The 18,509-nt window shown below is 40.1% G+C and overlaps 1 protein-coding gene across 2 annotated transcripts in view; it reads right to left on the bottom strand.

Annotated features, from left to right (window-relative positions):
- Nucleotides 1–264: 264 nt before the first annotated feature.
- Lix1 (limb and CNS expressed 1) overlaps nucleotides 265–18,509 on the bottom strand; it is a 53,259-nt gene continuing 35,014 nt past the window's right edge. Inside the window, exons 3-6 of one of the 2 annotated variants that reach the window (XM_048331467.1) lie at nucleotides 14,512–14,652; nucleotides 12,406–12,501; nucleotides 3,021–3,098; nucleotides 265–1,035 (exon numbers count right to left, since the gene is read on the bottom strand). In XM_048331467.1, coding sequence (XP_048187424.1) covers nucleotides 748–1,035; nucleotides 3,021–3,098; nucleotides 12,406–12,501; nucleotides 14,512–14,652 — 603 coding nt within the window. In that variant the 3' untranslated portion in view covers nucleotides 265–747. The remainder of the gene's footprint in view (nucleotides 1,036–3,020; nucleotides 3,099–12,405; nucleotides 12,502–14,511; nucleotides 14,653–18,509) is intronic. The other variant, XM_048331468.1, reaches the window with a different exon arrangement.

Raw genomic sequence — 18,509 nt, forward strand, 5'->3', positions numbered from 1 at the left:
TAGAAATGAATATGATTGACTATAAAACTCATAGAACTTGGATATTTCTTCAGAAATAAGAGTAAGCATATGACACAAGGTGATATCTTCACCTATGGAAGAATGTAAGTTTAAAAAATGATCACAATGATAATTTAATCCACATTAAATTTATCTAATATTTTATATCCCCATCACTTTAAGATCTTTGCTAGTGAAATGTCCAGATAAAACTCCCACTAATAGCCTTGAGTGATACCTAGTAGAATATAAAGTATAGCTTAGCATCCAAAGGTTAAGAAGAGACTCTAACCCTTTTATATTTTTGAAGCAATCCATACCGTTTATTTAGTCTCATATATTTTTCAAAATTTTTTATCATGCTACTTGCCTTACTTAATCTTGGCTGCTATTTTGTGGGGATGCTATACTGGCCTGTTCTTAGAAACAACATATAGAATCTAACAAGGCACATATCAACTAGGCTTTAGACTGTAGCCAGCCCTGGAATCTATATCTCAAATGATCCTATCTAATCTCTTCACCTTGAGATGGAACCACTGAGTGTAAGACTGAATAAAAAAAAACAAACCAAAAAAATGCATGGATGTCAGATTCTGTCAGAGCCCAACTACCTTCCCATTCTGGGAATGAAATAGGTAAAGGGATTAATAGCTAATTGTAGCATTCGCTACCAATGCTCTACCGGACAGTTTTCTAATGATAAGAGTTCTGGGGGAGGGGGGCTGACCTGGGATCTTTGCCTTGCTAGTGATAGCCACATAGGGCAGTGAGGCTCAGCTGGTCATCACTGGGTGAGGAAAGATCAGGGTCACTATAGATTTGAGTTAGAGCCAAGCTCAGGATTTCCTTTTTTTCCTTGTAAAACCGCAGCTCTTGTCCTGCCTTCCTGGCTTCCTCCAGCTGCCTCAGGGCTATTCGTAGCTCTTGAGAGAGGATTCCAGGGGACTCTCGTTCCTTCATTATCCAGTCCAAAGCCATATGGCTACGCATCTTCTCATCTAGGGAATACTGGGAATAATAGGAGATGACTTCCTAGAAGTGAAGCAGAAGTTCAGAATATCAGTGAGTGAAGGCAAACATGGACATGACTTTCCATGGATGACACCCATTCCCAGCCACACACAATTATGGTTTTGTTTTTGCCTCTCTTCCAACAATTCTTTATATTAACAAACTAAAACCATATCCAATGAGCATAATTTTTCTTAAAGGAAATCATGGGCTGGTCTCATCTAACAATGCAAGTCTTTCAAGCTTGAATCACGCTCTAGGGCTGGGGGCATGTCTCAAGTAGTAGAGTGCCTTCCCAGCAGGCTAGAGGTCCTTTGTTCAAGCCCCACTAGGGTCAAACTACAACAACAACAATCTACTACTAGGAATGATGATAATGTTCACAAGCAAATGTCCAACATCTCTCAAAAATATGTCTTTATAATTACATTCCAATGAAAAATGTTGTGATTATTACCTCATTTAATTATAGGTTCTTTCTGCCTAGCATTGTTTCCTTTAACAAGACAGAAGGAAATAAATTGATTTGGGCAGAATATGCTTTGGCCACATCTACTGCAAAAAAGTTGGAAGTATTTAGGAATAGGACCACCAATTTCCCATATGCTTGCTGTGACCATTAGAAAGATGACAGCCCAAATGGCTCATAGTAACTCGAGAAAGAAATTTAAAAATCTGTTATGGAATGTAGACATTATCTCTATGTATATCATAGAGATATATCCATGATGCATTGTCTCTTTCTTTGTGAACAATTAAAACTTAGCCACTACCTTCCATTCTGTGAAAAAAAAATGTCAATACATCATATTGTCATATGTATTTTTGGTCATGTGGAGTGGATATATTGCTTATTTTTATTTTTAAGAACATATGGTATTTATTTATGACCTTAACAAATTAAAAACAATCATGGAAAAGTGTTTATAACCAACCCAACATATTTCAAAGGGCTTTTGGAAAATCAAAGGAAGGGGAAAAAATAGCCAAAGCCATTGTCAGCTACTCATTTCTTCTCTGTATTTGGCATTTTGAAAGCCATATTTTCTAAGCGAAGAACAACTAAAAGTTCCTGGGACTATACTGTGTGAAAAACTCTTCCATTTACCCTTGTCTTGCTGCTTAGTACAGGAGTTGTTCCCCCGCTCAAATTCTTATTAGAAAATTCTCAAAAATAAACTTCCATCTTTCAAAATTCTAATTGCAGGCCAAAAGATGATAAATCCCAGAGGACAACAGGTGAAAACCATTAAGTATGTAGGAGGAGAGACATATTTGTGATTACATCTCATATGTAGTGAAGAAAATAAGTGTTATTCTGTCTCTAAAAAATAAAGACAGAATTTCTAAACCATAAAATTGAGGTGACTGAATGCTGGCTTGTTCAACTTTACAAAGGTTTCTGTTGTTCACCTGGGGACTTTTGGTGGAGTGGAAAATATTCTGCTACAACAGCTTTGCCTGTCTTCTCTGAGGTTTCAGAAGCAGTGCCTTCTGTGGTTTGAGGTATAATATTAGGTATAGACCTGAAGGAGGCAGGTCAAATGCTCAGAGAAGGTTCTGGGTTAGTGATTGCTCCATATACTCAGTATAGGTTTATAAATCAATTCTGTATCCCGCTAAGATTTGTGTTATATGTATTTGGTTGGTCCCTGACTAATATGCATTGCTAAGTGTGCTTTGTGCTCTTACTAAAAAGCACACACACACACACACACGCACACACACAATATGCAATATGTGTATGTAAAAATGGAACTAGGAAAACAGAAGGGATGTTTGGGGTTGGGAAAGATGAGGGAAAATTGTGAAAAGGATGGCATTGATCAAGATTCGGTGTCCTCATAAAATGACATGTTAAATTGAAACACCTTTACACAACTACTTAAAGATAAGCGTAAAATTTAAACAAAAATAGCTACATGAAGGAAATCTAAGGATATGATAAACCATCTACGTAGGTCATATAAATAACACTAACCCATCTTGTTTGGAAAAAATCTTACCTGTCTAGAACACTTTGTTTCACGAAGGGCTTTTAAACTCCCATTCCAGTGTAATAGCTGGAAAATGGTCATCAGTTCCTACAAAACCCAGACATCGATCATTGGTCTTAAAGAAATGTATGTCAGTGGGAGACAGCAGGTAGTAATTCTATTATACATAATTTTTAGAACAAATGCTTTGGGACTTTTGACAAAGCAGAGGATCTAGGCTCTTAATCCTTCCTTCCTTTCTTTATATGGTTGCATAATGAGATGGCTAAATGATATATCGTTACACATTAAAGATATATACACTCCAATAATTGTTTGCCCAAGAAGTCATCTAAATATACTAGAACTTCGGAGAAATAGATGGGCAAGTTTTTATATTATGTTATTTTTGAGGTTTCCGGAGCTGGAAACAACTTACCTGTCCATTTTTCAAGAAATGGTTAAATGAAATATGATATACCGGTAGCATTGAATATATCATATTCATAAAGGATAGAAATTCGTTATAAGTTCTAATAAAAAGTCTTCTGTGATGTGTTATTAAAATAAAAGCAGTATACAACAATGTGTACTTTGCGATATTATGGTTAAACAATGGAAGACTTCTTTAGACCTATCGGTTTTTAAATGGTTTATAAATGTTCTTACAAGATACAAAAGAAACCCAATGTTGGTGCCTCACACCTATAATCCCAGCTACTCAGGAGACTGAGACCTGAGGGTCACAGATCAAATCCGACTACAGGAAAGTCCGTAAGATTTTTATCTCCAATTAACCACCAGAAAAACAAAGGCATTTCTGTGGCTCAAACTGGTAGTACACTAGCCTTGAGCAAAAGAACAGCTCTGGGACTGAACAGCTAGGCCCCGAGTTCAAGCTCCATTACCAACCAACAAACAAAAGAGTCTGATAAAGTGCTGAGGGTATAACTCAGTTATGTTGCATGTGCTTATCATGTACAAGGACCTGGGTTCAATCCCCAGCACCTACCTGCCTACACACATACATACATACAAAATTAAAAACAAATGGAAAGAATATGATGAAAACGAGTCAAATAAGTGCACCTGAAGGAACAGACTAGGAACGATTCCTTCCTCTCACTGAAAATTTTTTGGAGATTTTTGGTTTGGTTTGAGTTGTTGTTGGTATTGTTTTGTTGTATTTTTCTTCTTGTTTTTGTCAGTAATGTAATTTGAACTCAGGGTCTTACACTTGCTCAGTTGTCATTCTACTATGTTAGCCCTGCCTCTAGCTGGTTATTTCAGTAATGGTGTCTCACTGACATTTCTGCCTCGGCTCCCCTGAAACCTTGATGCTTTGGATCTCATGCTTTTGAGTAGTTAGGATTACAGGTAGGAGCCAACAGCACCCAGCTTAACCTTTTGAGTTTTGAATTTTATGATATTAAAGAAAATGGTTTCAGTTTTTCAGAAATTAAGTTTGTATACATAATAATATGTAAATATTGTTAGAATTTATAGGAGGCCATTGGTTTGGGCTAAATTTCTGCACTCAACCTAGTAGGAGAAGGTCAGTGAGGCTAAGGCTCCTTGTCTCCAAGCTGAAACTAAGTTGTTTGTTGTTTGTCTAACCTTCCCAGATCCTAAAAGCGGGAGGGGAGGAAGAGGGAATGAAGGAACAAGTCAAACCCCAGCTTTAGTCAGTGTGATAAGGGAATCCCCTCTTGTTTTCTATTTAATCTTTGCAAGGAAAACAACCTTAAAACAACCGATCCACTTCGGGTTTTTTTTTTCTATCCGTAAGTCTAACCTCCTCTGTTCAGCTCATGGGAATACTAACTCTAATTTTTGGAATGAAAACTTGTCTGATTCCAGAATCACAAATGGAAGCCAATTCATCTTGAAAGTATATTTGTTTTTATTTTATGTTTTGACAATATAAAATGCCTAAAGGACACACTACAGAAACTACTACATCTTTCTAAATCTGTAAATTCCATCAAGAAGAATTCCTGGAAACAGGAACCATAAAGGTAAGATGCACTTTAAAATTCATTAATGTTTCCATACCCAATACCAGTACAGCAATGCACTAGGAACTCCATGTTTCTGTTCCCTGCTTGCTGTTAAGAGCAATTTAAGGTGTATTAACGTACCAAAAATATATTTTACTAATGTAGGCCAAATTAGCAGTGTTCCATTGAAATAATCTATGTTTTGGTAACTGATGGATTTTTGTTTTTCTTTATTTTTGTCAGAAAGACATCTATTGTGGATTAACAGCATAAACCACAACCATGTAATTATTGGAAAAGAAGTCAATATAATTAAGAAACTTCCTGCTCATAAAATAATTATGAAAACTTAACACTTAGATATCCGACTGCTCATTCACAAAAACAGTCTCTTTAACAGTCTCCTTAAGCTTGCTTAGGGGAAATGTTTTCATTAAGAAAATAAGGACATGTGCAGACTTAGATTGCTGGCATTTTACAAGTTATTGGTAAATAATAGCACTATTAGATTATCAGAGGAGCAAATGACACTATCTAAAATTCTTATTACAAATAAATGGGTTTTTTTTCTTTTCAGTCTGAGATACAGCTTTACTTTTTTTCTGTGTTTTATGGCACTCTGGGAACTTCCAGATTCCCTCAGTGAAAGTAACAACATTGTTTCCATGAATGGAAATATGACATGAATGGCAGCCATGTTTCCCCTCTTGCTTGGAACAGAGAAGTCTGCCTAGCGTCTTGGATTAATGCTTGGGCATTAATCCAAGCACCTTCTCATGCATGGCCTCTGTTCTTCTTGACTCCATCTAGATTTTTACTCCATCTCATCACTGTACTGGTGTAGAAAAGTGAGAGGCTTTCATTCTATAGACCAAATCTTGCTTAAATAAGCTTTTTACCAAAGTAGTCCCAGTTGCTCGGAGGGATAAATTTGTGCGACCTCACCACACCCTCCAACCCACTCATCCAATTTTTTATAGCCAGAGAAATGAATTCTGTATGATCGGATATGAAACACGATCTAATATAATCTGATGATATATATAATAGAACACGAATGTTTGCAAAGTAGAAATATCTCTTGGTTTCATGTTTTATAAGAATCCAGTTGAAGTCAGCTCTTGGTGGTTCTTGCTATTCAGAAGACTCAGATCTGAGGACTGTGGTTTGAGTTCAGCCTGGGCAGGAGAGCCCATGAGACTCTTATCGCTTAGTCACCAAAAAATTAAACAAAAATTTTTTAAAAGCCTGGAGTGGAAAAAGCTAAGGAACAGAGCACAGACCCTGACTTCAAACCCCAGTACTGGTACACACACACACACACACACACACACACACACACACACACACACACACACAAGAATCTAGTTGAACTTTGTATTTGTATTCATTGTGTTTATCAATTTTTTAATAAAGAAAGAAATACCAACCCCTCCTCAAATGGATCCCTCACCCACCCCAAATCTGTGTTACTTGCTTGTATTGAGGGACTGATGTTTGAAGCCAGGGTTCTGCATATGCTAGACAAGCCTTCTCTCACTGCGCTACACCTCCTATGTTGTTAGCAATCAGATATACTGGACTTTCATGTTTCTGGTTTCCATCTTGACATAGCCCTGACAACGGTGAGGCTCAGTTTGAGAAACATCATACAGCTAATAGAGCTCTAAATTCTATCTTCTTCCAGGGTCTTCTGGTTTCTCATTCTTATCTAGACCCCACCAGCTGCCTCTTTCAGATGCACTGCTGTCATTCCTTCCCCAGAGACTTTAGAATCCATGATTAGGTTATGAATACCTCTAGAGACCTTTCTCATGCCCCCTAACAGCCTTGATCTCTCAACATTTTCCCCAAAGAGCCATGAAGTATTTTTTTGCCTCTCAGAGGAAGTTCATCTGTATCTCCCCTCTGGTTTGTCTAAATCATTCTATTAATACCAACCAGCTTCTCCACCCCCTGCCCCCACACTTCATAAACACAAAAGCCTCTTCCTCAGTGTTGCTCAGCTTCTCACAGTTCTCTAGTGAAGATGGCTCTCTTCTCATCCTTGAACACGATTATGCCCTTATCTCATTGTTTTGTACTCGACAGAGATAGGAATCCCATCCTTATTACATCATTAAGGTATGCGCCAGCATTTCTGTGTGCTTTTGGTCCCAATGTTTTATTTCCTCTCATTAGACCAAATTCTTCTCCAATCTGTGTGAGTTAGTTCTCATCCCCAGGAAATCCTTGCATCCCTCGGTCTCATTGCACTGAAAGCCCTGGCTTCCTGCAGGCTGACACCGGGGCAGGGCTGTGGCCTGTGGGCTTCCCTGGGACTCACTTCCTCGTTTCACCACGCTTTCTCCTGTCTCATTTGTACCATCCTCCTTGCTCCTTGGAAAGCCCTGCAACGCTTCAGGAAGTTAACATTGTCTGTTCTAGGAAGCTCTGTTCTGTCTTCCCTGAAGACTTTTGTATGACGGTGTTATGTGGGCTAGTCTAGAAGACTGGGGTTCCTGGCTAGACTGACTGGAAAGTGAGGTACTGACCTTTTCAGGCTGAGGGAGTGAGGCAAGACTTAAACTGAGAGAGGTGATTCATGCACGTTTCAGACTCTTGATATTTTGCTTATCAGAAGTTCCCTCCCTCTCTCCCTCCCTTTCTTCCTTCCATTTTGCCCTTGGGGAATTGCATGATGATGATTTCTATCTTGAACTTTGAGTCCTTCCTTCCTCCCTCCATCCCTCTTTCCCTCCCACCCACCCTCTCCCTTCCTTCCCTTCCCCTTCCTTCCTTCCTTCCTTCCTTCCTTCCTTCCTTCCTTCCTTCCTTCCTTCCTTCCTTCCTTCCTTCCTTCCTTCCTTCCTTCCCTTTTCCTTCTTATTTGTTGTTGGTCCTGGGGTTTGAACTCAGGGCCTGGGCACTGTCCCGGAGCTCTTTTGCTCAAGGCTAGTGCTCTACCACTTTAAGCCACAGGGCTTCCTTGATCACAGAATTTCTTAGTGTGCCTTGCAGTTGTATGCAAATGGCAAGTGCCTCCCTAGCATAACCCTAACCCTAGGATTAAGCCTGGCTTCATAAGCCTGAGGTCTGTGCAGCCACACAGGTCTCTGCCATTGGTGTGACACCCAGCTCTCTTAAAATTCTTACTAGGTTTCACACAAAGGCCCTTGTATTTTTTATTTTGCTCTTGGCCCTTATGATTATTTAGCTTATCTCGAACCACAAAATAAATATTAAACGGGATGGAGAATAAAGCAGATTGTTTTCTTTCCTTTTTAGGGAAAATGGCAACTGGAGTTCCGATTCCACACCTTTCCTGGTTCGTTTTTGTCATTTATTCCATTGAAACTGGCCACACCTGGCTGGGTCCTTCCTGCTCTGCCTGGCATTGCCTCCTATTAGCCACAGTGGCTCTCCTGCTACTTGGGAGGGGAGGAAGTGCTCAGTGTTTCTCTCTGCAGCTTTGTCTAGGAAGCCAGCCTGGTTCTGCAATTCATCAGAAATAAGACAAACAAGCACTGTAAACGGAGAACTTGGAAAACAGGTGGGGACCATCTCCCCACCCAAGAGAATGGCTTTAAGAGGAAATTTGTTTATGGGATAAGGTTTTAAATGGCGACCTGGAGAATTTAGCAAAGATGTAAATAAACAACTCTTCCTTGGATTGCATTAGGCTTCAAAATAAATATATTAACCAGCCTCAGTCCAAGGCTGCCTAGATTCTGACCTTGACAAGACCCAGTGCCTGTTGCCAATCCCATCCCTCCTCCCCACACAGCAGGCATTTTTCTCTGGGTACCTCAGACAGGCAGCCGGCTTCCCTCCCAAGAAGGAAAGGTAAGCAGCAGCCGATCAGGTTTCCTCCGAGAGCTGGCTGCAGGATGGCCCCCTGAAAGCCTGAGGGCAGGCAGGAGACACCCGGCTTGTTTTTCTACCTTAGAGTCATCCATCCCTGGATCCAAGCACATGCCTATGACCCACCAGGGGGACTGAATTGCTCTGTCTCTGCAAAAACAGCCCAGGCCCCGTGGTCACTTCCCATTATGTGAAGACACAGGCTGAGGCTTTTAGCCTAGGCCATTAAGGAACTAAGCCCCAGCAGGCAGGCGGCAGGAAAAGGAAAAGCTCCTAGGCCCTCCTCCTGGGTTGCCAGTACCCCTCCTGCAGGGAGAGGACTCCTGGATTTTCCCTACCCTCACATCCTCCCCTTGCTTTGTTCTGCATCTGCTACTCAGTCTCCTTTTGGAGAATTTATGAAGCATTTCCACAGTATGTTGAACGATTATTTCGTTTATTTTAAATACCTTACTACACAGACCACACACAGCCCGAAAGAAGGCAATTAAAGTGTTAGCAAAAGGAGGCTGACTAGAGCCTTTCAGTGGAATTTTCATAGTACATAGATGGAATTTCAAGGGAACAAAAAAGTATTCCCACCTGCCTAGACTGCACCAATGACATTCCCAATCATTCACAAGTTTACTGGGAATAGCTACTAAACTACGTCTCAACTACTGTGTGCTGGGGCAGACTGACATAATGAAAGAAGCACACTATTCTTTCAATAGAGTGTGAAGAGAGGCATTAAATGATCTTTTATTATGAGAATGACTGGACTACGTGTTTTATAAATGTCACAGTCAGTCCTGTTCCTGTGAAATGTCACTATTATTTCTATTTTGTGGAGGACAAAACTGAATCTCAGAATGAATAAGTTCTCGGATAGAAGTGATGGACAAGGACTGGGAATAATGGCCTAGTGGCAAGAGTGCTTGCCTCCCATACTTGAAACCCTGGGTTCAATTTCCCAGCACCACATATATAGAAAATGGCCAGAGGTGGCGCTGTGGCTCAAGTGGCAGAGTGCTAGCCTTGAGCAAAAAGAAGGCAGGGACAGTGCTCAGGCCCTGAGTCCAAGGCCCAGGACTGGCCAAAAAAAAAAAAGTGATGGACAAGCATCACCTGTAGGTCTACACGATTTTTAGACACGTGTGTTATTTCTTGTGCACCATTTTCCTCTTTCATTATTTTTTCTCTGTTTGGATTTAGACTGTGTGTGTAGGGGGAATGCACACTGTTAATATTTTTACCTTTTATGCCACAGCAGAGGGTTGGTATGTAGATAAGAGCTAGTTACTCTCTCCTCATCTGAAGCTTCTAGTTTCATGAAAGTTGTCACAGAAATGATCTAGAATGCCATGGTATTTCAAGTATAAAGCAATTCTTTAGAAATACATAGGACAATCATGGTAAAGTTCATGAAGCGTTTGCCATAGGCCGGGCACTACCCTGCCCTCTTCTCATTGTATGCCATTTAATTTTCACGTTGGCATTGTGAGGCAGGACCATTATTTCCCCAAAATTTATACGCAAGTGAGGAAATAGATTTTACAAAAGGACCAGAGTAAGGCTAAAACTAGCCAGTCCACTTGACCGCCTGGGCCAGAACCGCTGAGCTCACATATGCCCTCATCCAATGCAGGCGAAGCGAATCCTCAAGGACCCCTGGTTACTCTCAACCCCCATGGGCTGTCTCAAAGGTCAGGAAGATCTTAGTCACGTAGGGAGAAACTGGATAACCAAAGTTTAAAGAAGGGACAAAAGGACATATGCGTGAAACTGATAGAGATCACTGCATGAGAAATTGCTACGCCATTAGCCAGAAAAAACTTTCAAAGGTAACGCAAAGGTATTTAAAAGTTGGCTTTAAGCCTCAGCAGCAACTCCATGGTAACCCTTTACACGACGAACAGGTTTTTGGCTTTTTTTTTTTTTTTTCAGGAAATTTTATATCTCTGATTGCTTCTTGGATCTAATGCCATAATCTCTGATTACTTCTTGGAATTTAACCAAAGAAAAGAGAATTACTTGGGAATAAAGCTCCTTGGCTATACTATTAGACATTGATTTCTACAGCATTCCATGCTGTCAGATAGTCAGCTTCATCCAAGCTTAGTTGTTTAGAAGGGCATAGAGAGCACACACTTCCTGCCCGATTACCACCCCCCCAATCACTATTGAACATTTATCTACCCAGCCCTGCAAAGAATAGGAATCAGGTGTCTGAGGTCAAAGGTCAGAGACCTGGGTCAGAAGCCTGAGCAATGACAAACTTCCTTCAATAACATTATAATAAGGCTTGTTGAGTACATTTTGGAAAAAAAAATGCACTATGCCAGAGGAAAAAAGCATCCAATAAACATTAGTTATTAATATGATTACTATTGTTATTAATGCAACAATTCATTTTGTAAGTACATGGTTAGGTCCCAATAAACCCACTATAAGCTAAAAATGTCATCAAGTCAAAAATACTAATAAATAGGCATATAGTGGAAAGGTGAATTTGCTCACAGTATATTATGTGCATGGATGGAAATAGGACAATGAAACCCTTTCACTACGAAAGTATGCTAATTTAAAACAAAGTAAGTAAATAAAGAAAAATTACATTTGATATACCTAGTCTACTTAGTGTTATAGTTAGTTTAGCTTAGCCTGCCCTAAACATGCCCAGCATGCTTACATTGGCTGACAGTCATGCAAAACACCTGGCACAAAGTCTACTTTATAGTAAAGTATTGGATCGCTCATGAAATTTATTGAGTACTGTATTGAGAGAGAATAGCTACACAGGTATGCTTTTGCACCATTGTAAAGTCACAAAGTCATAAATTGGGGCCATCTGTAGTAGGTAAATGTAGTTCCTCAGCTCTGTTACTACTTGTCAGCAGTAGTCTGAAAGGTTATGTGTTGCTAATTTTTTTATTTGGTTGATGATAGGAGGAAACAGATATCATTTAATAACAATATCAGAACTGAATGGGCACTGTTCAATGAATGCTTCACGAGTCCCATCTACGACTTCTGAACATTAAGAGCCACTTGATCACAAGGTAGACTTCAAATTTTTTATTTTGTTTAAAGAGGAACTTTGTAATAAAAACTCTGACAAAGTATGACAGAGTCATAAGATGTGTTAAATCTTCCACTTTCCTTCATAAGAACAAAGACTAAGTTTTCTTTGCTTGTTTGTTTTAGTTTACTAAACTATGCCTAAACTGGGGCTGCTGTACTGAGATCTGGGATGGTGAAACATAAAAGCAGATTATGGCCCAGTGATTCAGGCCTGTAATCCTAGTTACTCAGGAGGCTGAGATTTGGGAATCATGGTTTGAAGCCAGCCGAGTCAGGGAAGTCCACGAGACTTATCTTTAATAAACTTCTCAGGAACATCTGGGAGTGAGGTTATGGCTCAAGTAGTAAGGCGTGATCCTTGAGCACTGAGAGGCTCAGGGACAGTGCCTAGGCCCTGAGTTCAAGCCCCAGGACTGGCAAAAGAAGAAGGGGAAGAAGAAGAAGATTTTTTACTTACTTTGTAAGCTTCTATATTTGGATAAGCAAATAAAAATTAGGCAAGAAGATACCTGAAACTCCAGCATGGTCTTCCCCATGTTTGATTCCAACATGTAGTGATAGGCACCAACACTTGTACTGGGGTCATCCGCGTCATCTAAAGTGCCCTTGAGACAGAAAAAGAAAATGTTCCTGATTTCTCTTCTTCTTTGAAAGAGTAGGTATTAATCCTATTGCTGCCTTAAGCTCAATTTACAACCAAGTCTCTGGGATAGAATTCTTCATCAAGATTCAAGGGGCTTCACAGTCTATTTGAATCTTATCGTTTGATTGGAACGTTAACTGCTTGTATACTTGTTGATGGAATCATTATCCTGAAGCAGAAATCTCTATGTCCTTGGTGGAATTTTTGGTGATTGTGGCATTAATGTTTGTGTGGCTGCCTCCATTCCTTATTGAAATCTTGAAACACTGACCTTGCTCTGATTTTGGTGATAAGCAGGCAAGATGATGTAACTGAAATGGAAAGAATTTTCCAGTTGTGTGGATTATTCATATTCTTCATGGGCAACCTTTCATAAAACGCTGGTGTTGGCCTGAAGTCATGGACCTTTGTTTACATTTCTGTACTCTTAGACCACTTAATCTTGAGGAAGCAAGGTGGATGAGTGACAGGTAAAAAGAAAATTTCCTTTCAGTTTTGTTATGGGGAGTGGAGCTAGAAAGCTCACATGGCTCAGATGGTATTTGAGCTTTGTTCAGTATTCCATGGCCTTGGATTCCCAGGAAGCAGGGCAATAGCAACTCTGTGAGACTCAAGAAACAACTGCCAGCATCAGACAGCAGTGAATTTATAGCTCTTGAATGCAATAACATTAACACACCGCTGCTGAAATATTTATGTTGGCTTTTTAAATATCCCAGAGGAAATCCATCCAGAAGCCTGCAAGCCATATATATATATATATATATATATATATATATATATATATATATATATTCTCTTTCCTTAGAAATTTCCATGAAAAAAAAGATAAATTACATTTACACTGAGGACCCTTCCCTACTCCTGAGTAAACTCCACACTTATATAAATCAGGCATCATTTTCCAAACTTCTCTTCCTCAAAGGCACTTGAAATGTACAGAGCTGGAAAATAAAGGCTTCCTTTCATCCTCAGACCAGATACAGAGCAGAGGTTTCTACCTCCCCCTCCCACACCAGTCATTCTTTCTGTCCCCTTCCCAATCTCTTCCCCAATAGATAAAGCATTTATGAGTGGAAAAGGGTCACTGATAGTCTGATATCTCCCCTTCTTTTATCAGCAGCTACTGCAGAATGATAGAACATTTCTAGCAAAACTAAGAAGGAAAGTCTCAGACCAAGTTTATGCACATTAAAGACAAGCAACTGCCTTTGATAATGCCAAACTCCTGCTCTTGATCCCACATATATGAGGAAACACCTGTCACAGGTGGAGGCCAAGGCTTCCTCTCTGGTGGTCATGGGAATCAGGAACACCCAATTACTTATGGAACAAACAAATAATGTAGTGCTAGATGACCAGGGAATTATGTCATTTACATTTCTAAAACAGGATGTTTTGTTGTTGCTCTTAAAGCAACAGCATACAAACACACACACACACACACACACACACACACACACACACACACACTTTCACATAAATCGTGGTGATCAAATCTTCTACCTTGACTTAGACTTGTGATCCAGTGAGGTTAAGAATATTACTGAGTAGTAGAATGTGGAGCCAGTTCAAATTTTATAATTTCCAACTCAGGCATTCTTTTTTTTCCCCCATGTATTCACTATTTATTTATTTATCTATTTATTTTGCCAGTCCTGGGACTCAGGGCGTAGGCACTATCCCTGAGCTGCTTTTGCTCAAGGCTAGTGTTCTACCACTTGAGCCACAGCATCACTTCTGGCCTTTTCTGTTTATGTGGTACTGAATAATCGAACCCAGGGCTTTGTGCATGCTAGGCAAGCACTCGACCACTAAGCCACATTCCCAGCCCCTCTTTTTTTTTTTTTTCCCCTGAAAAGTGACCTCCACCATTTTAAAGTTCAGAATTTGCGCATGGTAGCATCCCACTTTCCACATGGCTCAGTGCTCTCCGTGTGGTTGCCTCCCCGCTCCCCTAGCGGATACTCACGCTGGTGGAGGCCACTGCTTCCTGAACACTTTCCATAATGAATTCCTTGGTGATCCTGCGGGAGGGCAGCTCATTGAAGAGGGAGTTGATGAGGGCCACTTTGGCTGCATCTCTCCTGGCCTCGGCTCTACTTAAGCAGCACTTGAGAAGGTAAGGAGAAAATGAATCATTAAAGAATTTGGCATCTCAGCATTTCATGCCTACATCAATGAGTCTCTGGATGTTTCCATTCATACTTTTATTGTCATGCTCACTGACATTAATTTCCCTGAAGATCATTTAGACTTTTTTGCTCAGCTATGGAGCTCATTCAAATGTCTTGGTTGCCTTCAATTGCTTTTCGTAGTCATGAAATGCCTTCTATGGAGAGAGGCTTTGCATATTCTATTAATAAGTAATAATAAAAATAATAATGCCTACCATTGTAGGCAACTTGATTTACATTCTTTCCCAGGGAATTACTCAAATCTTCATTTTAGAGGGGAAAAAAAAAACTAAGAAAGGAAAAAAAATCAGGGAAACTAGAAATAGTTGTGCCAGTAATTAAGAACACAAGAATTGGGGTCAGGCTGCTAGGGTTCAAATCCCAGCTATAGCAATTTCCTACTTGTAAGATTCTTAACAATTTAATTAGTCTCTGTTTGCCTCAATTTCATCTTTAGTAAAATGGAAATAACAGGGTTAACGTCAATTGGTTAATTCCCACAAAGCACTAGAATCCTTGGCTCATGGCAATGCCCCATAGGAACACACAGCTGGACATTTTGCCTCAGGGTAGAAGAGGAGTCTTGCTCCTCAGATCCATTGCTCTCATCTTTTCAACATTCACTCCCACTTTCCTTCTAGTAACAGCGCCCTGATTTTTTTGAGGAGCATCCACCCACTCCTCCTTTGCTCCCAATCTATGCGGTTTAAGTGAGACATACTCCATTTGGCCTTTCCAAAGTGAGAGGCTGCAGAAAGCCCATGAGTGGTAAAACTTACTAAAATATTTTTCATTGCTACCAAATGTAATACTGCTTTGCATCCTCTTTGCCTGGCTTAATAATTCCTGTTCTACAACTTCTTAATTCGGTGTGAATCTTGGAGTTCTAAAGTGCTGAAGCCCTTTGAGAACTGAGCCCACACCACTAGAGGGTCCCAGGGTATGATGACAATATCTGGAGAGACTTCCAGAATTCCTAGAGAATTCCTAGAGAACCAGTCCCAGGGGAAACAAATCCAGGCTCAGAATTGGTGAAGCGAGTAGCCAAGAAACCATAAGTCCACAACTCCCTGGCTGTGAGACTTGTGCCACCTTCACTGTAGGGACAAATTTTTCTCATCCAAGGCCCCTACTACCTAGAATATATGATCCTCAGGATTAGCTTGCTCAGGGGCTGGGAGTATGGCTTAGCGGTAGAGGGCTTGCTTTGCATGCATGAAGCCCTGGGTTTGATTCCTCAGCACCACATAAACAGAAAAATCTGGAAGTGGCGCTGTGGCTCAAGTGATAGAGTGCTAGCCTTGAGCAAAAGAAGCCAGGGACAGGGCTCAGGCCCTGAGTTCAAGCCCCAGGACTGGCAAAAAAAAAAAAAATAGCTTACTCACTAACATGAAAGAAGAAAATAACAAGGATAGCACTTCATTTTATAAATTCATAGCTCAAAGACTTCATACAACCAACAGAAAAAATATCCAAATCCTTCTAATTTGCTTTTAACACATCCCTGTCTTCTCCCAAATACGCAAACCACCTCTTCCTTATCCCAAGAGTACTGTACACGTATGTCCTTATGGCCTCTAGAGGCCTACTTCTCCTCTCCATAGCTGCAAGCCCATCTTGAGTCTTCCAAATCAGGTTCCTCATTCCCTATGTCTTTTCACCCAAACTCTGAGACAATTGGGTGACATATTGTAATGATCATATAGTTGGCTAGGGATCATTCCTTCCCACCCCCACCCTCAACCTTCAGCTCCAGAAAGGGAGCCTTGAATACTTCCTTAACATCCTTCATAGGGCCTAAGCCTGGCCTAGAGTATAGAGAAGCTTATGCGGTCAGTCCATGGATGAAGTAACTATGACTTTAATATGGCAAGAACATAATACTCAGGAAAATGGGGGAAAAAAATCTATCAGGGACCTAAAAACTTAGAGTAAAAGCAGGAAGAGATATATCAACTCACAACAAAGAATAATTTCCCACATACTCATGGTTTGGTCCTTGTCCCCCATAGGTTCAGGTGTTAACAGTTTGGACACTCACCAGTGGTGATATTGGGAAGTGATGGAACTGTTAAGCAGTGGGACCTAGTGGAAATCAAGGCCTACCCTTGAAGGAGATCTTAGGACCCATCCCCTTCACTCTCCTTCACTTCCTGGCCACCATGAGATAAGCAACCTTTCAGCCGTGTATCCCTTGCCACGATGCTTTGCCTCACCATAGGATCAGAAGCCATGGAGCCAATTGACTCTGAACTGAAACCTCTGAAACCATGAGCAGAGAAAATGATTCCTTCTTTTAAGTTGATTTTGTCAGGTATTTTGTCACACTGAGGGAAAGCTAACTATCTCAACCTTTTAAACAAACAGAGCTAAAGTCCTAAAATATATATGGAAAATAAGTATTATTTTTCTTTTTCGTGTTGTGTGTTGACAAGCAAGAAGGATTTGAGTATAGCTTTAGGCAGCAAGGGTATAAAAAGTTTCAACTTCTTCCAAGGTTTAGGCCACCTGTATTGAGCTTGAACGGTTAAGGACAGACATTTTGACTTTGTGTTGTGGATTTGGAAATGTAAAGGATGTTGAGTCATTTTTAACATTGTTCCCGTTCTGTAAATTTTGGGGGTATTAACATTGAAGTCGGACTTTGCGATTGGTAGGTAACCATACTAGCTCTTAAGCCATGTACCCAGCCTTAGGATATTGAGTTTTGAGTCAGCAGTCTTTCATTGAAGCTTTGATGCTGTCTCTTCTAAGAAGCTTTACTTGACTTCTTTCAAGGTCAGGATGGGAAGACCATTGCCCATGGAAGAGACTGACCATACTTGGATGTAATTGTTTGCTCATGCTCTGTTTTCCCCTTCATCCCAAGTTTGTGAGTCCTCTAAGGAAAGATTTTTTGTTGCAGTTGCTGTTGGGTCCCCTGCCTCAGTAATCATTTACAGGATAACAAAATTCAACTTAGGAAACTCAAAAACAAATAAAGCACTACGAACTTTGCTTAAAAGATTGAAAGGTGTGTATGTGTGTGTATGCGTGTGTGTGTTTATACATGCATATTTCTAATTCTTAAATATGAGAGTATCATTTCAACACACTTTACATGGCATACATAAACTGGTAATATAATGTATTCATGCCTGGATTACAGAGGGATAATTGGCTATTCTGTTTAAACTCTCTAATATAAGCAGCTTTTTGCCTAAGCGCAGAATATGTTTGCTATTCTTTAGAAAAGTCAGTTCCTCATTAAAAAGCAAACAAATTTCTTATAACTGTTACCTGACATCTGTAGCAGCAGCTCATTTTAATAGCAGCTTGGCTTTACCAAATCTACAATAGAGCTGCTGAGACTTTACAATTTGGAGAATTAGATTCAGACCCCAGCACTCTTAAGAAACAGATTTCTATCTAAAAAATAGCATTTAAAGCATCTTTCATAGAGAGAGAGAGAGACCTAGTAAACACTACTAGATAAAAGAAGTTATCTATTTTAAATAAGACCAGCTAAGTACTAGATCAAAGGCACCACATACATTTACAACCAAATGGCACTGCCTCTGAGATCAAAGTGCAGCTGGGCGGGCTGAACACAGAAGGAGCCCAGGAAGTATGGAAAAATGACTAGAGGAGACCAAGCCAATATCAAGACAGTGAAGTAGACACATGTCTTTACTTATTTTGTTCTTTGAATACACAGGATCTTTCCTTAAAATGAAGGAGAAAGTGTGCCTCTTAATAAGTACACAAAATAAAATAAATTCTGATCCATCAAAGTGCTTTTTTTGGTGCTATT

The sequence above is a fragment of the Perognathus longimembris genome, chromosome 22, assembly GCF_023159225.1.
Source record: "Perognathus longimembris pacificus isolate PPM17 chromosome 22, ASM2315922v1, whole genome shotgun sequence".
NCBI lineage: Eukaryota > Metazoa > Chordata > Mammalia > Rodentia > Heteromyidae > Perognathus > Perognathus longimembris.